General features: G+C 41.9%; 1 protein-coding gene across 3 annotated transcripts in view; it reads left to right on the top strand.

The window, feature by feature from the left end:
- The window catches only part of LOC119174268 (SIDL trafficking protein particle complex subunit 10), a 97,072-nt gene that overhangs the window by 34,528 nt on the left and 43,330 nt on the right, over window positions 1-19,214 (top strand). For 2 of the 3 annotated variants that reach the window (XM_075883108.1, XM_037425107.2), the window contains 5 exons: window positions 399-507; window positions 1,622-1,698; window positions 5,170-5,261; window positions 10,158-10,408; window positions 17,288-17,523. In XM_075883108.1, the coding sequence (XP_075739223.1) occupies window positions 399-507; window positions 1,622-1,698; window positions 5,170-5,261; window positions 10,158-10,408; window positions 17,288-17,523 (765 nt within the window). The remainder of the gene's footprint in view (window positions 1-398; window positions 508-1,621; window positions 1,699-5,169; window positions 5,262-10,157; window positions 10,409-17,287; window positions 17,524-19,214) is intronic. The other variant, XM_037425108.2, reaches the window with a different exon arrangement.

A 19,214-nucleotide genomic window follows, 5' to 3' on the forward strand; every position in this document is an offset into this window, starting at 1 on the left:
ATAAATATGGGCTGTTTTGTGGATGACTGTGCAACATGATACCAAAAGTGTCTAACCGCACCATTCTTTGGCTTATTCACAAAATCAGTAGCATGTTCTTTGAATGCTAATCTGCTAATGTGTGGTGCGTCGTTGGAGTGTCTTGGCTTAGTGGCAGAAAAAGTGTAGAGCTAGCTTCTGCAGCCTGCAAAGCAAGATTGGGGGAAATAAAAAATGGGAGAGAGAGGCAATAAGAGATTCGAACCGATTTGCGAAGCAGGCATCCGAATGTCTGCAACCTCGTTTGACCGGGAAACAAGGGCCGCATCTGTTCACGATAGATGCCACAGAACTTGGCTCGCTGTTTGGCTTCAAGGAGACTAACTGTTCATCTCATGCGTCCACTTTGTCACCTGCAGTTGAAGTATTTGGGTGACCTGTGTGGCCTGATGCCTGGCAGGGAGTCTACTTCTGAGCACCTGCTCACGGTGATAGCGCTGCTTTCAGGCATGCAGTCACCAGCTGCTGGTGAGTGTCCGGTACCACACCGTCTCGTGACTCACGCCATTTATTTATTTATTTATTTATTTATTTATTTATTTATTTATTTATTTATTTGAATACTTTCCATGCCCGAAGACTTTACAGAAAGGAGGGGGGGTTATACAACAAAAAGTAAGCGAAATGTTACAATTGCTGCAAAATGGAGAGTTTGAAGTTTGCAGGGTCGATGAGGGATGCGGTGGCAGCGGAAAGACAGTTCCAGTCTTTGCTTGTTCTGGGAATGAAGGAATCACTGTAGTGGGATGTTCGGCAAAATGGCACACCTACTTTAAAGCAATGATCGAAACGAAATGAAATGTAAGAGGGGGAAGAGAGAAGGCTCTTTTTTAAAGATGGATTGTAATGATAAATTTTATAAAAAAGAGAAAGGCGAGAGCATTTTCGACGGAACGATAAGTTCATCTTTCTCGTAGTTGTAAAATGAACAACATCCTGATCATGTCTAGTTCACAACACTTTATGAGGGACCAATTACATTTTTAAGTGCAGCAACATTTTTTTTATTCCATTTATGTGGACACCCACACGTTCATGTCAACTGTTGGCATAGTTCTGAAGGTGCATAATGTGTGTTCTCAGTGTACACAAGTTTACATTGCCTATGAAGCTTATAGGCTTTACAAGGTCTCTAGAGATGCTATAGTCAATGCTGGAGTGAGTGCTAGAAGCACTATTAATGTAAGTTGATGCACTATTCTGCCCAGCTGAACAGTGCAGCTGAACACTCCAGCAGAGGCAGTGTTCTTTCTCTTGCTACTGGCACGATCAATGTGGTCTTGTACACCAGTGTTGCTACTTCACAACTGTGTGCATAATATGCTGTGCATACCCTAATCTGAATGAAGTAGACGGTAAACTCAAAGCCTAAACTTTCAAAGGTTTTTTTCACCACCTCATGTCATGGATCGTCGAGTGCAAACTGTCTGTGGGTCACACCACAAAGTAATACAATTTAGTTGTCATTCCCAGCTGTGGATGATCATGGCACTTTTGAGGGTGGGTGCCCTACGCTGCGCTGATGTTCTAGTGAGTGACCGTTATTTCAAAGTTCGTTGTGTTCTGGTTCCTCTGTGCGCAGAGCTGGACAGCCAGTCGCCGCACAGTCAGCTCAGGGAGGCACTCTCTTCCAAGGAATCCTTTCTCAAACACTACCTGGTGAGTTGCCCCTCTGACAACACCGGTCAAAAGTTTGCAATTAATTTTCGTGGAATTAAAAAAAAATAGGTAGCCATTTACATCACAAGCAGCTCTCAGACCTGCACATGCATCAGTGCTTACAAAATTGTAAATAGTGAATACTAGGCTTGTGCAAAAAATAGTGAATTTTAGATTCAAAGCAAATAGTGATTTTGGTAGAATAATTTCGAATCAAACTTGAATAGTATGGATACCATAATATGAAAACAAATGGCCAAATCAGTCATGACCTAACCTGCACAGTATTTTGTGAAGAATGAAACAAGGCTTGTGCAAATGCCTTTTTTTTGTTTGTTTCAACGAAAGTGACAACAACTTTGAATAGTAGAAGGTTTACACTTTCAGTAGAATGCAAGTGGTAACCTGTAACATTTGTTACGTTTAAAGTTTCCTAAACTTAAAGCTTATAAGCCGATATAACAAGCTTTTAAACTTAAAAAATGAATTGGTATGACAGTGTCTTAATTTAACCTTGAAGTCTGGCTTCGCGGCAGTGCAGATTTCTTCTGGATACGGGTTTTCACAGCTTAGTGCTACTTTATTGCAGTCAAACCGTTTTTGAAGGGTGATTACATGCCGATTGAAATAGTTAAATAGGTGCTTTTACTGTTTAGCATCCCTTTGCTGCAGTGAAATTACGCTTACACGAGCTTGCATGTAGATTAATTTACATCTAATCATTCATTTCTAACCGTACTTTGAAATATTCAATACATTTAGTTCAGACCGCAGCAAGTTCAGATACTGTAATAATCGTTTGTATATTTGAAGCATATTTGCACGAGACTTCTGAACACAGTCACAACGAAATGTTTTGCTTTTTAACTTGAGAAAAATGGGGCAGTCTGAGAAAACGAATACCGTAACTACTCTAATGTAACGCGCACCTTTTTTCCAGTTAAGCGAGTTCATAAATTGCATGCGCGTTATAATCGAGCACGAAAAAAAAAAAAAAAAACTGAATACGGTCATTATATTGCCATCGACATATCCAAAATGGCCGCCCCCTACGTGCGTTGGCCATTTTTGCCTATATGTTTCCCATGTGCGGCACTTCGTACGTGTGCTGAGGAGTTCGTCATCTTGTAGTGCATTAGCGTCGATGTCATGGGAGGACCGACTCCAAAAACTCGAGTGCACCACGATGCCGCTTTTAATAGAAAATTCATCGTGTGTGTAGAAACGGACGGAAATGGGCCGCATCGCGGTCGTTCGGAGTTCCCGAAACGTGCGTGGGGGAATAGTGGAAACAAAAGCAGAAGATTGTCGACAGCAAATCTTCACGCAAAGGCTTCACTGGACCACAGCAGGGTCGGTTTCCACAAATTGAAGAGCTGCTCGGCGAGTATGTGCTTAAGCAGCGAGCGGCACAGCGGCCCGTGACGACAGAACTGCTCCAAGTGCGGGCTATGCAGTTAGCCTTAGAATAGAAAAATGGCTAATGGGAAGCCAGTTTAAAGCGAGCAGGTGCTGGCTAACTAACTTTATGAAGAGAAAAAGCTTTTCCCTTCGAAGGGGAACAGGCATATGCGAAAAGTTTGGAGAGGAGTACGATGAAATGCTTCACAGTTTTCAGAGGTTTGTCCTAAACTTGCGGCACAACAACGGCTATCTGCTTGGGCAAATCGGGAATGCCGATCAGACGCCTATTTACTTGGACATGCCTAGCACCACAACCGTCCAGAAGTAGGGGGCGAAGCAAGTTCGTGTGCTGACATCGGTCCACGGTAAAACTACAGTTACAGCAATGCTCTGTTACACGTCAGATGGGCACAAGCTTCCCCCGTACCTCATATTTAAATGGAGGACGCTCCCGAAAGGAGTGGTTTTTTCGAGTTGTGCGATCGTGCAGGCCAATGAGAAAAATGGGTGCGCGTTGCAATCGATGTCTTACTTTTTTTTTTTTTTCGTCGTTGAAACTGGGTGCGCCTTACAATCGAGGGCGCGGTAGAATCGAGTAAATACGCTAGTAAGACAGAAATGTTATTTTTTCTTACAATGCAGGCAACAGGAAAAATTTATTTGCAGACGTTTTCGTTGCATTGCATTTCAATGTAATAATACCCAAATAAAATTTGTCATCATTTGAAAAAATGAGTGTGACTTCATTTGTGGTCATACTGAATTAAGGACATTATTTTCGCCAAGTAGTCCTGTCAATTGCTTCCTTGAAAAACATAAGACAGCTTGATAAAACATTGACTTCGGTGAAATCATCTGTACAAGGATTGATCATGATTGTGATTAGTAAGCTTGTGGGAATATTCAAATGCTTGAAATATTCAAACAAATATTACAGTATTCAAATTCGCTTTGATTTGAACCTAAATTATTGAAAATTTCAAAGTATTCGAGATGAACAAATAAGTGTATGTTAGCACGCATGTAATCCCCAGTAAAAGTGGTTTCTCCTAGGTTAAGAGGTGGGAAGCCGGAAAAACATTTAATCAGAGGAAATCAACAATGCTGAAAGCCCACTTCAAGGTTAAATGAATTTATTACCTTCACATCGATAATAATAAAAGCATGTTATACTGGCCTGTATGATATAAGTGTAGTAAATTTGAAAACAATATATTTTTTACTGATTATCATTTGCATGCTACTTAAAGTCAAACCCTGTTACTATTTAAAGTTGTTCCTACTTTCTTTAAACAAAAGAAATGACAAAGAAGGCCATTTTTAATTTTATAGAAATATTGCGCAGGTTAGTTGGGTCATGACAAATGTAGTTATATTTTCTCTATAGTATGCAATATGTACTGTTCTAATTCGACTTGAAATTATTTGACCAATATCACCATTCACTTCAAATTCACTTTGTACTAAAAATTCATTATTCGCACGAGCCTAGTGGTTAGTATTACACTTGGAAGCGAGGCTTCGTAGCTGCGCGGAATTTTTTTTTAAGGTGTATTCACGCTATATTACTCCTTTACCTAGTGAAACCATTTTTACAGGGTGCGTAATATACACCTATTCTGTCATTTTTAATGCTTCGAAATTTAAATTTAAATTGAAGCGAATTCAAATACATTAATATTTGGTCAAATATTTGAAGTGCTCGAATATTTGCACAAGCCTATCCACAAAATATCTGTGCACCTTTGCATATAACTGCAAAGCATTTGCAAGTCCTGCTAGCTTATGTAGTTGGCATGCTGCATATTTTCATGTCGAGACATGACCTAATGTGGAAATCACACACGTCTTCTTTTCACTTCGAATGCAAAAGTGAACAATAACAATGATACAGACTGTGACAAAGCTGCACGTTATAAATTATAATCTTACATTATATATATAGCTTGTGCATTGATCTAGTTGACATAATTAAGTACTGTCTTATATTAAGCAGAATTATGGGCGGCAGTTTGTATTTACTTGCTATTTAAATGCTGCCTTGGTCTTCTTGCTCTTTCTCTGCAGGATCTGTCAGAGCACACCATGATCATGTTCAAACACACAGGACGGCTACGGTCGGCGAGGCTAGTCGGCAGAGATTTGGCAGAGCTGTACATGTGAGTGGTCGATGAGCACTGCATGGAAAAATTTAAAAACCCACGTGTTAACGCAAGCTATAGAAAGAGCCCTTTCTGTCATCTTTGTCACTCTGTGCTGCTGAACGTTCAAACTACTACATGCATATGGTAGTAGGGCTGTGTAGTCGTAGTTGCTTTTGTGCCAGGAAACTTGGCTTAAGTACCGTATTCACTCGCGTAATGAACGCATTTTTTTTTAGAAATCTGAGTGAATTTCGAGGCGTGTTTATTATGCAAGGCAGATTTTATGAAAACTTTTCAGAATGAGCAAAAAATGCGATAATGCAAAAAAAAAAGTTTATTCGTTTAGCTTTTCGCAATTGACATTCACGTACACTGTTTGAGAACAGCTTCTTTGTTGCGCCTCACTCATCTTTAGTGGTTGGTGGCGCTATCTTCTGCAAGCTGTCTTCATATCCCCTGCGCACGCCATAAAAGCGTTTTGCGGCTATCTTTTCCCCCAACCGTAACAGTGGTATCTGCTGTGATTTCGAGGATCGCCTAGAAGCGGGCGCTATGACGAACTTTGCCAACCTCGCGGCAACCTCGCACATTGGCTGTGACGCCGCCATTGACATTGTAGCAAGTAACCAACATCTCAGCAAGCTACCCCCGAAGCATCAAAACAAACCGTCGATGAAAAGATTAATGACAAAATACGGTCGCCGTCTTGCTTCCATCTGAGAAGTTCCTGTAGGTGCGTAGAACAAGCGAAGTGAGAATCAGGGGTGCTACCATGTTGCGGAAATCGTTACGATCTTTTCTGGGTGACAAGTGATTTGTTCTGCTTTTCTAGAATCTTGCGACGCAATAGCGACGAATGACCCCTCGCGACATCGTGACAGCAAATACTGTCGTCATTGCTCAAAAATCGTGTGTACATCGTTGGGCCTTGAAGATTCGTATTTGCAGGAAGTGATCGTCGGTTGGCGCGGGCAGTATCGTGACCTTCACTCGCCGTGGTCTTGTCAGGTGCGACGTCTCTTGACGCACAATGTTCGTGAGCACTGCTGTGATGCATGGATAATAAAAAAAGGCAGCAAAAGAATACCTCGCCCAAAGGAAACTGCCAGACTTCAAATAAAGTTTATTCATTCAATCATTCAGTGAATGTGCTGCATGTAGATAGAAAGAACAACATTACGGCGCGGGGCAACTGGCGAAGGGGGTAGGGAAGGAGTGAGCAAAGGGGTTCGGCATAATAATAAAAAATGGAAAGGATCCAACTGGTAGAAAGGGGCCAAGTTTCAGTTAGCAGTACTGCAGAAGAAGAATGTAAGGGGTGCGTTTATTACGTGGGGGAAAAGAAAAAATATAAATTTTGATGACTGAAGTTAAGGTTTCATTTATTATGCGTGTGTTCATTACGCGAGTAAATACGGTAACTAATCAAGCTACATGTGGTGGCAGCTAGAGATTTGCGCATTTTGTTGTTATAATATTTGACTTCCCATTAAGGTGTTTAAAACATGAAAAAATTAATACAGAAGCAGGTCTGTACGGCTTGGATGCTGGCGGGGCTTAGTGAACAGCACTGTGAATCATTGTACATACAAATAGTAATAGCTATGCTAGAGCATTCAAGTTAGATGACTGTAGGTGAAGGAGTTTGCAAGTATGCATCTGAACTGCAAGTTTGGACTGAACAAAAGAAAGGGATTGAACCGGGGGATGTGTTTCTTTAGTAGTGGAGCTATACAAAGAAGTTTGATAATAGTCTAGGAAAGCATGGGGGGTCATTATTCGCAGTTGTTAATTTATGTGCAATATATATTATTGAAGTTAGTTACTGTGAAAGTACTTGCTGAAATAGGTTTCTGAATGACAGTTTTAGAAAAGGCAAGCCTTTAAACTAGGCAGAGTAGCCTTTTTTTTTTTGGCTTATAGCTTCTGCTTAAATAAAATAATTTATTTGTGAAAATTTCTCACTATGTATATCAATCACTTGATGATACAGGGCCATTATATAGTGGTGTATGCAAATATTACAAGTTACAAGAAAATAAATAAGCTGACATTTATTATAAGAACATGGTGCTTTGAAATGAAATGGGTAGGTACTATCGCAAATGTCATCTCACAATGAAACCAGAGATGGCCTTTGTGAAGTGCATATATCATTCATGCAAACAAGGCCAATATGGCTAAATGCCAATAAGACTTAAAGTTAGGGCACAATTTGGATGCAGGCAGCGTTTCACCATCAGCATACTGAATTTATGCGTATATTATTTGTGCAAATCTTTTTTCCAATCATGTTTTATGTATTCCCACTAAATTGCTCCCACCATCTTGTGGAGCTTCTGCGATAATTCACTCAAATCATGAGATGTTCTAGCTGTCACTGCTCTCCACTACTTCTTACCTTCTAGTGGTACATGAAGAATCTGTGCCCTTTATTCGTAGAAAATGATACTGTTCTTAGTGAATGTCTTTTCTCATTGTTGGTAAATCCATCTACCTGCCAAGGTGGTGTAAAGGCTGTGCTGTTGATGTGCAAAGCATGAGAGCACGAATACGATTCCCAGTCATGGTATCCACATTTCAGTGGGGAAGGAGTCCGAAATTGCCATGTCAGAGAACTTCAAGTACTCAACATCAAGGCAGATCCCTGAGCAACTGTGTGCCTCAGCATGCTATTCAAAGAAGGCAGAAGTTCAGGGCATAGAGTTGCCTAATATACACTAGAGGGAACTCTGGCGCTAGTGTCTATGGGAGCTGAAACGCACAGCTCTTCAGCGAGCATGGGAATGATGGGTAGTACACAGATTTGTCGAATCTTCGTACTTTTGTCCTGCTTCTGGCTCAGTGTGTGTTCTTGTTGCTTGGAGCTGTTTTCTCACGAAACAAAAATCAACAAATGTTCAGCGGTTGCGCTTCACCACGTTATTTTTTTAGGCTTACCATTTCGAATCGAGTCACGGAATTAAAAAGGATTCGTTCTTTCAAAACGAAACTGAAACCAGCAATAAACGAAGCCGCAAGGGCGATTCGCCGCCTGCAAGTACAAAGGCTAGGCAAATATGTGTACTACCCATCTTTCCCATGGTCGCTGAATCATCGCAGTGCTAGAGTTCTTCTAGTTACTTTTAGGAAACTCTACTGATAAGGAAATGATGGCAGCTCAAAGGGATGAAAGCTCGTTGTACTTGGGATGGTGCTAGAGCCAGCGTTTTGACAAGGTGGTTTGTCTTCATCAAGAAAGCAACTCCATTTCTCAGTATGCTTATATACGCCTTGATCGCTATTGCCGTACCTGGAAAGTTTGAGATGAGTAGAGCAAGATGCACAAAAAGAAAAGCAAGAAAGGAAGAGAGGAGAGGGGCATTGGAGATAGGAGCATTAGTATGACAAGTGGCATAGCAGATCACTGTTGTACACTGTAGTACAGTACATAACTGTGTAGTGATTGTGACACATAAAAATCCAGAATTCTGTTTACAGCAGGGTTTATATGTTCAAAGTTTTCTGTAAGTTGAAAAAAGAAAAGTTTCATCATCGTGAATCGGCGCACACTCTCTTCATGCCTTTCTTTTCATTTACGCCTCCTTCTTCCCTGACCACTTTGCTCCCAGAATGTGTGCGGCTATTTGTCCGACATGGGAGGCAGTAACTTGGTTGGCCGGGAGAACGAGTACAGGGAGAAAAAGAAAGAGATACCTAAAACAAAGAGAAAAGGTTTTGTTAAAGAAAGTTTTCTTGGTGAGAGAAGATTCAAACCCGCATACCTATGATTCGAAGGCGAGTGTTGTAACCACTCGGCTATCAAGGCACTCTAACTGAGCGTAGAATACTTGGTGATTCTTGGTACAGTTGAACCCTTCTATAAGAGACATGCACTGGGGAGCATTTCTAGTCTATTATGTGAGGTGTCTCTTACAAACAGGGTACCATGTAGGCATCTTCTCATCAATCCTTATTTCAATGCAGACACACTAGCGTCTCTTACACCCATTTGTCTCTTACATCAGTGTTTCTTATAAAGGGGTTCGGCTGTATAAGGGAAAGAAAGATGAAAAGAGAGAAAAGAAGGAAAGAGTACTCGGTAACTGTCTGTAGGACACCTCGAGCAAAACACTCGTGAGGGGCGGGGAATGAAGGAGGTAGAAAGAGAGAAAAGAATAAGAAAAAGGTAGTGATTGGAGCAGAGGCAGGAGAGAAGCGCCTGGTTTACCGTGTTGAGCGGCTTAGAAAAGCTGCTCAATCGGGTTTCCGTGTTCGAGAAAGGAGATCAGGGCCTCAAGAGTGACATGATAGTGATCCTTGCAGCCGACAAGGAATAGGAAGTTCAGTGGGGACACACAGGGCAGACTGGGGTGGCAGTGTTCAGTTGCGAGCTGCTTCTCAGTGCTCACAAGAGCTGAGAACTTGCAGAGAAGATGTGAAACTGTTTCTATTGTGCCGCAAATAGCTTGTATTGTATAGTTTAGCAAAAGCTAGAGAACTGAGAGGGAGGAGGCGGAAAAAAGAAGGGGATAATGAGTACATAGAGAGAAAAAGAAAGATAGAAAGTGAGAAATAGAAAGGGTATAACGGCAAAAGTATAGATGGTGAGAGAATGACTACAGAAAAAGAGAGAGAGAAAGACAAGGAAAGCAAGAGAAATATAAACATAAGAAAAAAGAGAGGGATATATAGGGACATACAGAAATAAATAGAGAAAGGAAGGGATTGAAAGAAACAGACAAAAAAGAGAGAGATAAAGAGCGAGCATAGCAAAGTATAGTACAGTGTAGCAAAAGGTGGGAAAGAGAGAAGTGAGAAGGAAAAAAGTCCAGGCAAGCAAGGATCAGCTAGGTACTCACCACCTCTGCTGTGACCACTCTTGTGTGGTAGTGAACACTATACTAAATTTTTTGTATCACATCCATGCAGCCAGCTGGGTGAGCCGCAGAAGGCAGTTCCCTTCTTGGTGGAGCTCGTGAGAAGCCAGGCGGACGAAGGGTGGCACCGGTTGGCAGCCATTGGGCAACACCGCTTGCTCGACTGCTACGCTCAGACGGGCGAGTGGGGACGCTATCTACGCGCTGCGCTGGCCCTGGCTACCTGCCCTGCCCTGCCCCTGGCCGAACGACTCCAGCTGTTCGAGGAGGTCCAGCCTTGCATGCGGAACCTGAGTGAGATGGGTGTGTGATGCGCTCTGGTGCTGTGTCGCTGCTTGTGTAGTATAAGAAATCGGAGGGGACCCCAATCCTTCATTAGATTATTGGAAGTGGCAGTGGCACCTTGGCATTTTTGTGCCCTGGTGTGTTTCTCGTTGTTAACGTTGTGTTTTCTTGCATGGCCAAAGTGGATCTCAGAGTCCATGTAGAAGGAAGCTCATGCTTTATACTGGCTCCATGTCGTGCTGCAACGATCCAAGCTTTCAACGAACACATTCCATTAATTTTCATTAACTGCTATTATTTTAATAAACTTAAAGGGGCCCCACAACACTTCTTTTAAGTAATCATGGTTACATTAAAAGTCGTTATTGCTTCATGAATCAACTACCACATAAATATTTAGAATCGTCAAGTACGAGCGAAGTAACAAGGATTAGCGACACACATTAAAGGGGCCCTGCAACACTTCTTGAGCATGGCCAGAACATGCTGCCGATGGGTAGTAGATGCTCCCGGGAACACACGAGCAAATGTTACAGCGCAGCACGTGGCCTGGAAATCACAATAAATTATCAGAGTCAGCTAAGAATTGCTTTCTGTTCCCTCGACAAATGACGGAAGATGCTTATAAATCACACTTAGAATGCCCATCTATGAGCCATTGGCTGATTTGAACATGGCTTGCTCGGTCCTGATAGAGATCGTTGCGAGAGGCCGTCACTTGTCCACGGCAGAATTGCACTGAAAAAGCTGTGTATTCGAAGAAAAAGAAAAAAGTGTTCAAGGTCACGAGGCGTGCGTGAAGTTTTTGTTTGCCTTCCCTTCCCTCCCTGGTTAGCTTCCAGCACTTTCGTTAAGACGAAAGAAGAGAGAGTGTGATTGCAGCGTGTGACAAATCTTTGTAACTCCGCTAGTACTAGATGGATTCTTAAAATTTTTGCGGCGTTGAATTGTGAGGCAATATGCTTTCTAGCGAATTAATTCTACGGTTACTCAAGAAAGTGTTTCAGGGCCCCTTTAAGCTCTTTGCAGACCAGCAGGTGGGCTGAAAAATACACAGGGAGTGGGATGACAAGTGGGCAAGAAGATTCATCCCTTTGTCAGTGCGTGTCATAGCCTTGAGCAAGTTTTCTTACTTTTTTCTGCGAACGTGCAGCTTACTTTCAGTGTGGTAGCATGCATGGAGGGCATGTGGTGCTATCCAGTAGTGGCCTTGGTAACTAGGCAGCTCACCATGCTCAAATCGGCCATCTGCTGTGGGCTTTGCATATATGGCAAAGTAATTTGTGTATAAGGCATTTTGTAAAAAGAGGGAGTGATTTCTAGTTCACTTCAAGAATTAATGGTGAATTCCAGGCCTCATGCTGTGGTATAGGCACTGGGCGGCCGTTGTACGGCGCTAGCTGCGCTCCTCCCGAAAAGCGCCGCAAGCGGCGTCAGTGGCGCTACTGGCACGTGAAGCAGATGACATGGAGAAGGCTCTCCTACTTTCGACATAGCATTCATAGCGTAGCAGTGGTGTTGTTTTGAACGATCCAAAGTTGTTTGCCATCGCGTTTGTCACCCAAGGCAGAAAAAAGGGGCAGCAACACCTTTTTTTGAACAATGCATGAAGCACTTGACTGTCCGACATTTGTTCACATAACGGGGTGGCTGTTGTTGGGCTTCTGGGACACTCCTGCACAGTCGTTTGCAGTCTTGGTAGCATTTAATGGTAACCAAGTCATCTAGAAATAATGACACATGTCCCTCTCATGTCTTCACACCGAGTAGCACCGTCAGAACATCAAGCGACTCAGCTTCTTTGCGTGGTACTGTGCTTTTAGGCATTTGTTTACGTTCGGAGGTGGACCAGAAAGGGCATGATGGCTCCTCTCTTTCGGGAGCGCAGATGAGACTAGCTCGACTGGTGAAATACTGTAAAATAAAGTAAACATCTTTGCATTTTAACTGCAGAACTTGCTGTACCACTCTCTTGGTGAGCCCTGACAGCTCAAATGCGCCCGTGGCAATGCCACTTATATTGCGCTGCGGCTTTCAAGGCTTGACCAGTTGGCGCACAGGTTTTTGTGTGTTGCTCTACAAAAGGTTTGCCGCTGACATGAAGCAAGCCACGTGCGTGAAATCACGTAATATAAAGGTGACACCGGTTGCCTATTCAGATGAAGCTCAATGCGACAAGCTGCGATGTAATACCACCACATCTATTTTCATTTGAAATGCAAAGCATTTCTTAGCGTACCAAAGCATTTCTTAGCGTACCGAAGACATTTTGAGTGTTTCTATCTGCGTGTATATCTATTTAGACAACAAAGTCAATATAGGCACTGTCGTCGTCACCTCCTTAAGCTAATTCGTATTAACCAATATCAGCATAGGGGTTACTATAGTACAGTATGACAAACTTGACTCCCTGGTTGCAAATTGAGTAGCACGAAAATCTTGGTGTGTACATTATGAAACCCTTTCCTTCTTCCACATGTGGCACATACACGGGCTGCGAGATGCATGTACGAGCCACATGTGATTCACAGTTTATATCTACCCAGAAGGGGCAACATACTTTAGTAACTCAAACGGGCGCACGTCAAGAAAATGTGGCATCAGCTGTGATGACCCCAGGTATGCAAAGAATAAAAATCAAAATACCAGAAGGAACTAGACACAGGCATTCTTAGAGGCAATCGATTATTCTAAAAAAGAGCCATGCCAGGTCTTCAAACTCCTTTCGGAAAGACCCTATGTGCAAAAAAATATTGGTGCAACTAATGTCAGCAGTAGTTGCAGTGCTGGCTTTCTAATTTTATAACTGTCGGATAAAAATCGAGCGCGCCCATCGCTTAGGTGCTCACAAAGAAAGCGAATCTCGGCCAATTATAGTAAAGTTTTCAAACTACAAAACAAAAGACAAAATTCCTTCGGCTCGTACAAAATTAAAAGAACTAAATGTCGCCGTCGCCGAAGATTTTTCACCAGCTACGCGTCAGGCTCGGGGAAGGCTCGTGGCCTTTGCCAAAAGCCGACCCGGATCACCGCGATTCAAGCTGCACCATACCAAGCTAATAATAGACAAAAAGCACTACATTTATGACCTTTTCACTGATAGCATAACCGAGCTAAAGCTGTAGCAAAAAGATAACCAAGTACTCTCCCATCCAACGCCAACACGTGCTTTAACGTAGGAACGTGTGAGGGGCAGTGGAACTAAGTCGTGTAATGTATCTGTGCTTTTCACGGATGTTCGGAGTATTATTAACAAACGGGATGCTTTAACATCTGTCATTGACACTTGTAACGCTGACATCATTGTACTAACTGAAACGTGGTTGCTCTCATACATTCAAGATCACGAAATTCCACACCATAGTTGTTTTTTGTTCTACCAATGTGATTGAACGATATGGCGAGGCAGTGGCGTTTTGTTAGGTATCTGGAAAGATTTGTCATCCCAGCGCATCCATGTTAGCACTAACCTTGAAGTTGTATGCGCCCTTGTTGAAATAGGGTCCCGAAAGTTGTCATTTTGCGCCTATCGCCCACTTACTGACTCGTCTAGTTCTGTAAGTGAGCTACACGATGTGTTAAACATACTTGTTTCTCGTTATTCTACGTCCCCCCCTGTTTCTGTTGGGTGATTTTAATATGCCGAATATAGAATTGGCTGATGATCATCCTACTATTTTTCCCTTCTTTACGTTTGCTGAAGAATTCCTAGACCTATGCTCTCTTTTTTCACTAACTCAGTTAGTCAAAGAACCGACAAGAATAATGAACGGTACAGCTAACACTCTTGATCTAGTACTTACAACCATGCCTGATTTTGTTTCTAACCTCGCACATCTACCAGGTCTGAGCGATCATTATTTACTCACATTTAGTCTAAATGTATTGCATCCCAGAACAACAAAACTAAGTAAACCTGTCCCCAACTATATCTGTGCTAATTTTGAAGCAATTAACAACGAGCTAGGTGAATTTCTTGACCGGTTTTTTAACGATTTTGATAATCAAACAGTGGAAAATAACTGGAACATGTTTACTAAGAAAGTTGGCGATCTCATGGAGAAATACATTCCTGTTCACTCTATCTCTTCCAGCTGTAATGCTTTATGGTATACAAGTAACCTTAAACCCTTATCTAACAAGAAAAAAACGCTTGTACCGATCAGCTAAACTTTCTAATAATGATACGCATTGGGCGGCTTACAAACTAGCTAATGATAACTACGGTATCTTGCGGCACTAAGGTCAGCCAAAGAGAACTTTTCCTACTGTATTACTCACTATGCTAGTTACTGACACCAAAAATGTTTTGGCGCACCATCAATCCACGTGATAACATTATCGTTCATCTAACCGCCACCGACGGTGTTGCAATTTCTTCGGGAGAGTGGGCTAAGCCTTTTAATGAAACCTTTGTGCGAAATTTTTCTTTTTCCAAAAACGTCTGCATGCCACCTCTTGAAACATTTAACTACATTGATATGTTTCCAATAAATATTGAACGAAGCGGAATTGCAAAAGTAATTGAAACACTCAAAGTGTCTTCCGCTTCCGGTTGTGACGAAATCAGCCCTAAATTCTTGCAGAGCACTTGCGCCTATTCATCTATCATTTTAACAAAGATTTTTCAGCAATTACTTGACGACGGTTGCTTGCCTGCCGACTGGACAGTGGGGAAGGTGATTCCGATTCATAAATCAGGAAACAAAAACTCGCCGCTTAATTACCGACCCATTTCACTTACTAGCATCCCTTGTAAGATCCTCGAACATGTTCTTTTTTCACACCTTGTTAATTTCATAGAATCAAATTCATTTTTTACGCGATCACAGCATGGTTTTCGCAAAAGTTACTCATGTGAAACACAGTTAGTATCTTTCACACATAAGCTTCATGCCATACTTGATCGATCATCATCTGCTGACTGCATTTATTTAGACTTTTCAACAGAATCGGAAAAGGTATGCCATAAACTACTACTAAACAAGTTACGTCAGCTTAATATTTAACCAAAACTTTTTGCATGGCTTGAGATTTTTCTAACTACTCGCTCGCAGTTCGTTTCGATTAACAACCAAAATTCTAATAATACCTTCGTTATATCCGGTGTGCCACAAGGTTCTGTTCTCGGCCCTCTGCTTTTCCTTATATATATTAATGATTTAACGTCGTGCGTTTCATCTAATATAAATTTATTTGCTGACGATTGCATAGTGTTCCGAGAAATAATCTGTGATGATGACCTTATCACCCTCCAAACTGACCTAATTGTATAATGGCTTGGTGCTTAAAGTGGCGCATGGAACTCAATGTTAACAAGTGTAAATTTATGCGTGTATCCAGAAAAAATAACCCATTATGCGTTTACTGCCTTGATAGCACCACCATAGACTCTGTTTCTTCCTATAAATATCTTGGTGTTAACATTACTAGCAACCTCTCCTGGAATGTTCACATTGAACATATTATTAACAATGCAAACCGCATGCTGGGTTACCTGAGGTGTAATTTTGCTAAGGCACCATCTTCTCCTAAACTACTGTTGTACAAAATACTTATTCGTTCTAAATTAGAATATGCCCCGTGTATTTGGTATCATTATTGTAACAATCTCATAAACTCACTTGAAATGGTGCTAAACAATTCTGCCCGTTTCATCCTGTCAAACTATAACCGAACCGCCAGCGTAACAACAATGAAATCTACCCTTAACCTTCAATCCCTAGCAGTTCGGCGTAACATTTCGCGACTTTCGTTGTTCCACAAAATATTTTATCACCAACATCTGCGTGAAGAACTCATTTTGCTCCCATTGTACATTTCTTCTCGCCTTGATCATGCTCACAAAGTCTGTATTGCATCAACACGAACGGCCGCTTTTTTTCAATCATTTATTCCCCGTACGCCATTAGAATGGAATCGCCTTCCCTCTCCTACAGCAACCATTGTAAATCTCACGCTTTTCAAAAATGTCATAGTCAACATTTTGTAATTCCTGCTTGTTGTGTACAGTTATGCTTGCTTGCTGCATTTCTTTTTGTTTTGCCTAATTTTGTATAAGATGTTTGTTATGTTATTCTCTCGCTGCTTTTTTTTGTTATTCTTATGAATGTACCCACTCCCCTCTATAATGCCATTGACTCTGAGGGTATTGCTAATAAGTAAATAAATAAATAAATAAATAAATAAATAAATAAATAAATAAATAAATAGAGAGTACATACAGGGTGTTTCAAAAAATGTGTCCAATATGCTTAAGAAATCAGGTGAAAACATTATTTTCTCGCTCTCTTCACAGTTGCTTTTTCCATGGTGGCAAGCACCTTGAAAGGCTTGAAGGTATTATTTATAATGGTAATTAGAAAAGCTAAAATAATAAAATATTAATTAGTGGGGTCAGGCAGTTAAGTCAAATGGGAGAATTGAAGGCCTTCATGCTAAGAACTGATTGCCGCTTGGAGATTTCAGGAAAGCAGCCTCTAGTAATAACTGCGAATTAATTAAATTCTCCCCAAGGCTGCGGTTAATGCAGAGATCTCTAGTGGACTAACCCATGCTTGGCAAGTGGAAAGAGGTGCGTGAAAGAGAAAAAGACGGGAAGTCTGTGAAGGCAACACAAAGTCACTGCTGTGACACTGCCTTACTAACATACTAAAACATGTATCACAAATTCACTATCACAATGTGTCATTTAATCTAGTGTGCTTAAAAAAGTGCAGCTTTAAAGCGACTTACATCGAAAACTGTGTAGGCAAGTTTCGGATCTTCATCTTCGAAAAAATTCTAAATGAAAAGCTTTGATGTGGCTTTGGACAGAAGTGTGAAAGGAATGAAAGTTTATGAGAACTTGTTTCTTACTGCAATGCTTGAAGAAGCCTTGTACACCGTTATTTCCAGGAGATGGGCCTGTGGCTCTGCCTATGGAAGGCCTGGTGTTGCTTGAGGCGGACGAGGCTAGTGGTTCCCTCCCGCTGCCACCACCAGCATCAACAGTTCCACGGTGGGCTGAGGGCAGCGAGGTGGAGCTGTCGTTGACTCTAACGAGCCAGCTACCAGCCACCCTCAAGGGCTGCACCCTGACTCTACACCTGCACCGGCTAGAGTCACCACCGTCCGTACCCAACACACCCACCGTAAGAGGCCACTCAGTGTCATCAGCACTGTCGCACAGCTCTTCAGCTTCTTAGTTAGAAATATACGTGCCTGCCGATACTTGCCAAGCTCTATTATAACTTTTTGGATGAGTGTTTTGGGTGTTCTACATTTGGGGATGAGTATTCTAGGTGTTGAACATTTTCTTTAAATTTGGAAACTGCCCTTGAGATGCATACGAAAAAGGGGCTCCTTTTCTGTATCCACTCGTGATGTGAAACTAAAGAAAGGAAACCGCACACACCTTGCGTCAGACACCATCACATAGCAGGAGATGCAGAGGGGTTATTCTGTGTGCCATACTTTAAAAGGAGAAGGAATATATAAGAGTGTCGGGTTCTGGGTTGTCGACACTTGCAGCGTTTTGCTCAACTGCAACGGCGTAGCAACTGCGATAGTGGTTAGTTCACGCTTATCCTGTGTATATCTGCAAGTACTTTTGAAGCGTCCTTCATTGTGCTTCAGAGGGAAGCTGCAATTATAGAGCTGCTTGTCGATCTTCGTGTGACATTCCAATATCTTGCTATCGCATTCGTTCCTTCGCACTTGCGGCGAAACTGACTGTTTATTTTTCGGTCTTCTGTGATTTGTCTTACTTGTGTCATGACGACTTTCAAAAGAGAGTGGGAAGTAACTTTTTATGGTTGTGTACTGTCCACAGTTGTTCAAAATGCGAACATAGAAGCTCTTGGTTTTCGCACTGCTCAAAGAAAAGGGAAGACTACAAAGATGTGCATGCAACCAACTGTGATTTGCCGTGACGCTTCACATTTCATTGTACTGCTTCATGCTTTATGCACCTCACTGGGGTGCTAGAGAACCACGCATTCCTTTGTTTGCTCTTGAATCGTCATACATAGAACAATCTTGCCTACGTCCCTGAATAACCGTATTTCCTCGAACATAACCTGACTTCATATTCGCAATGCCTATGAACTGTCGTGCCGCCAAGTGGAATTCGAGAGCATTCTCTCAAGGAGGGTTAGTAGACAACACAATGGCAGCACTACGCACTTGCTGCCTTGTTCGGCTGTGCTAGCCTCAGTGTTATCACAATAACAAGAAACGAAGATTACGACTTTGCATGTTTCCAGCACTGTTGACCAAATGGGTCTTTCATGATACTGTAAATCTGATTCGTTCTTGCAAGATGGGAAGTTTTCGTTAAAAAAATATGGCAACTAGTGCTTTCAATGGTAGCCCGCAGCGTGCACATGTCAGCTGTGCAAGGTTTTCTGTAGCGACATAGGTCAAGTAAATCTTATCGTCTGACCTTTTCATTTGAAGCTCATGCTGTTTTACTTACATATATCATTCGTTAGACTTTTTGTAGTGCATGCATGCCATAACATTGTATGCAAGTTGCTTGGGCTCGTGATGTGATTTTCTGGGATTGAGCGATCTCAAACTAACAATAGTTTGAAATAAGACACTTGGTCCTTTTCCAGAAAAGTGCTGTTATGAATCAAGCGAGCGAAGCTTCAGCCATTCGGGGATTCACTCACTCCATCATAATTGTAGAGCAAACACTCTGAATTCCGTCGTTCGCCTATGTTGCTTTCAGCGCTGTGTCTCCTGTTTTTGTAGGCTTGTTGATAGCTGGCAGCACATGGCAAGTGATTTGCTTGTTGACCGAATTGAGAGCAAAATGTTCTCCATGCCCAGACATTAA

Source organism: Rhipicephalus microplus, unplaced genomic scaffold (genome assembly GCF_043290135.1).
Source record: "Rhipicephalus microplus isolate Deutch F79 unplaced genomic scaffold, USDA_Rmic scaffold_15, whole genome shotgun sequence".
In the NCBI taxonomy this organism is placed as follows: Eukaryota; Metazoa; Arthropoda; class Arachnida; order Ixodida; family Ixodidae; genus Rhipicephalus; species Rhipicephalus microplus.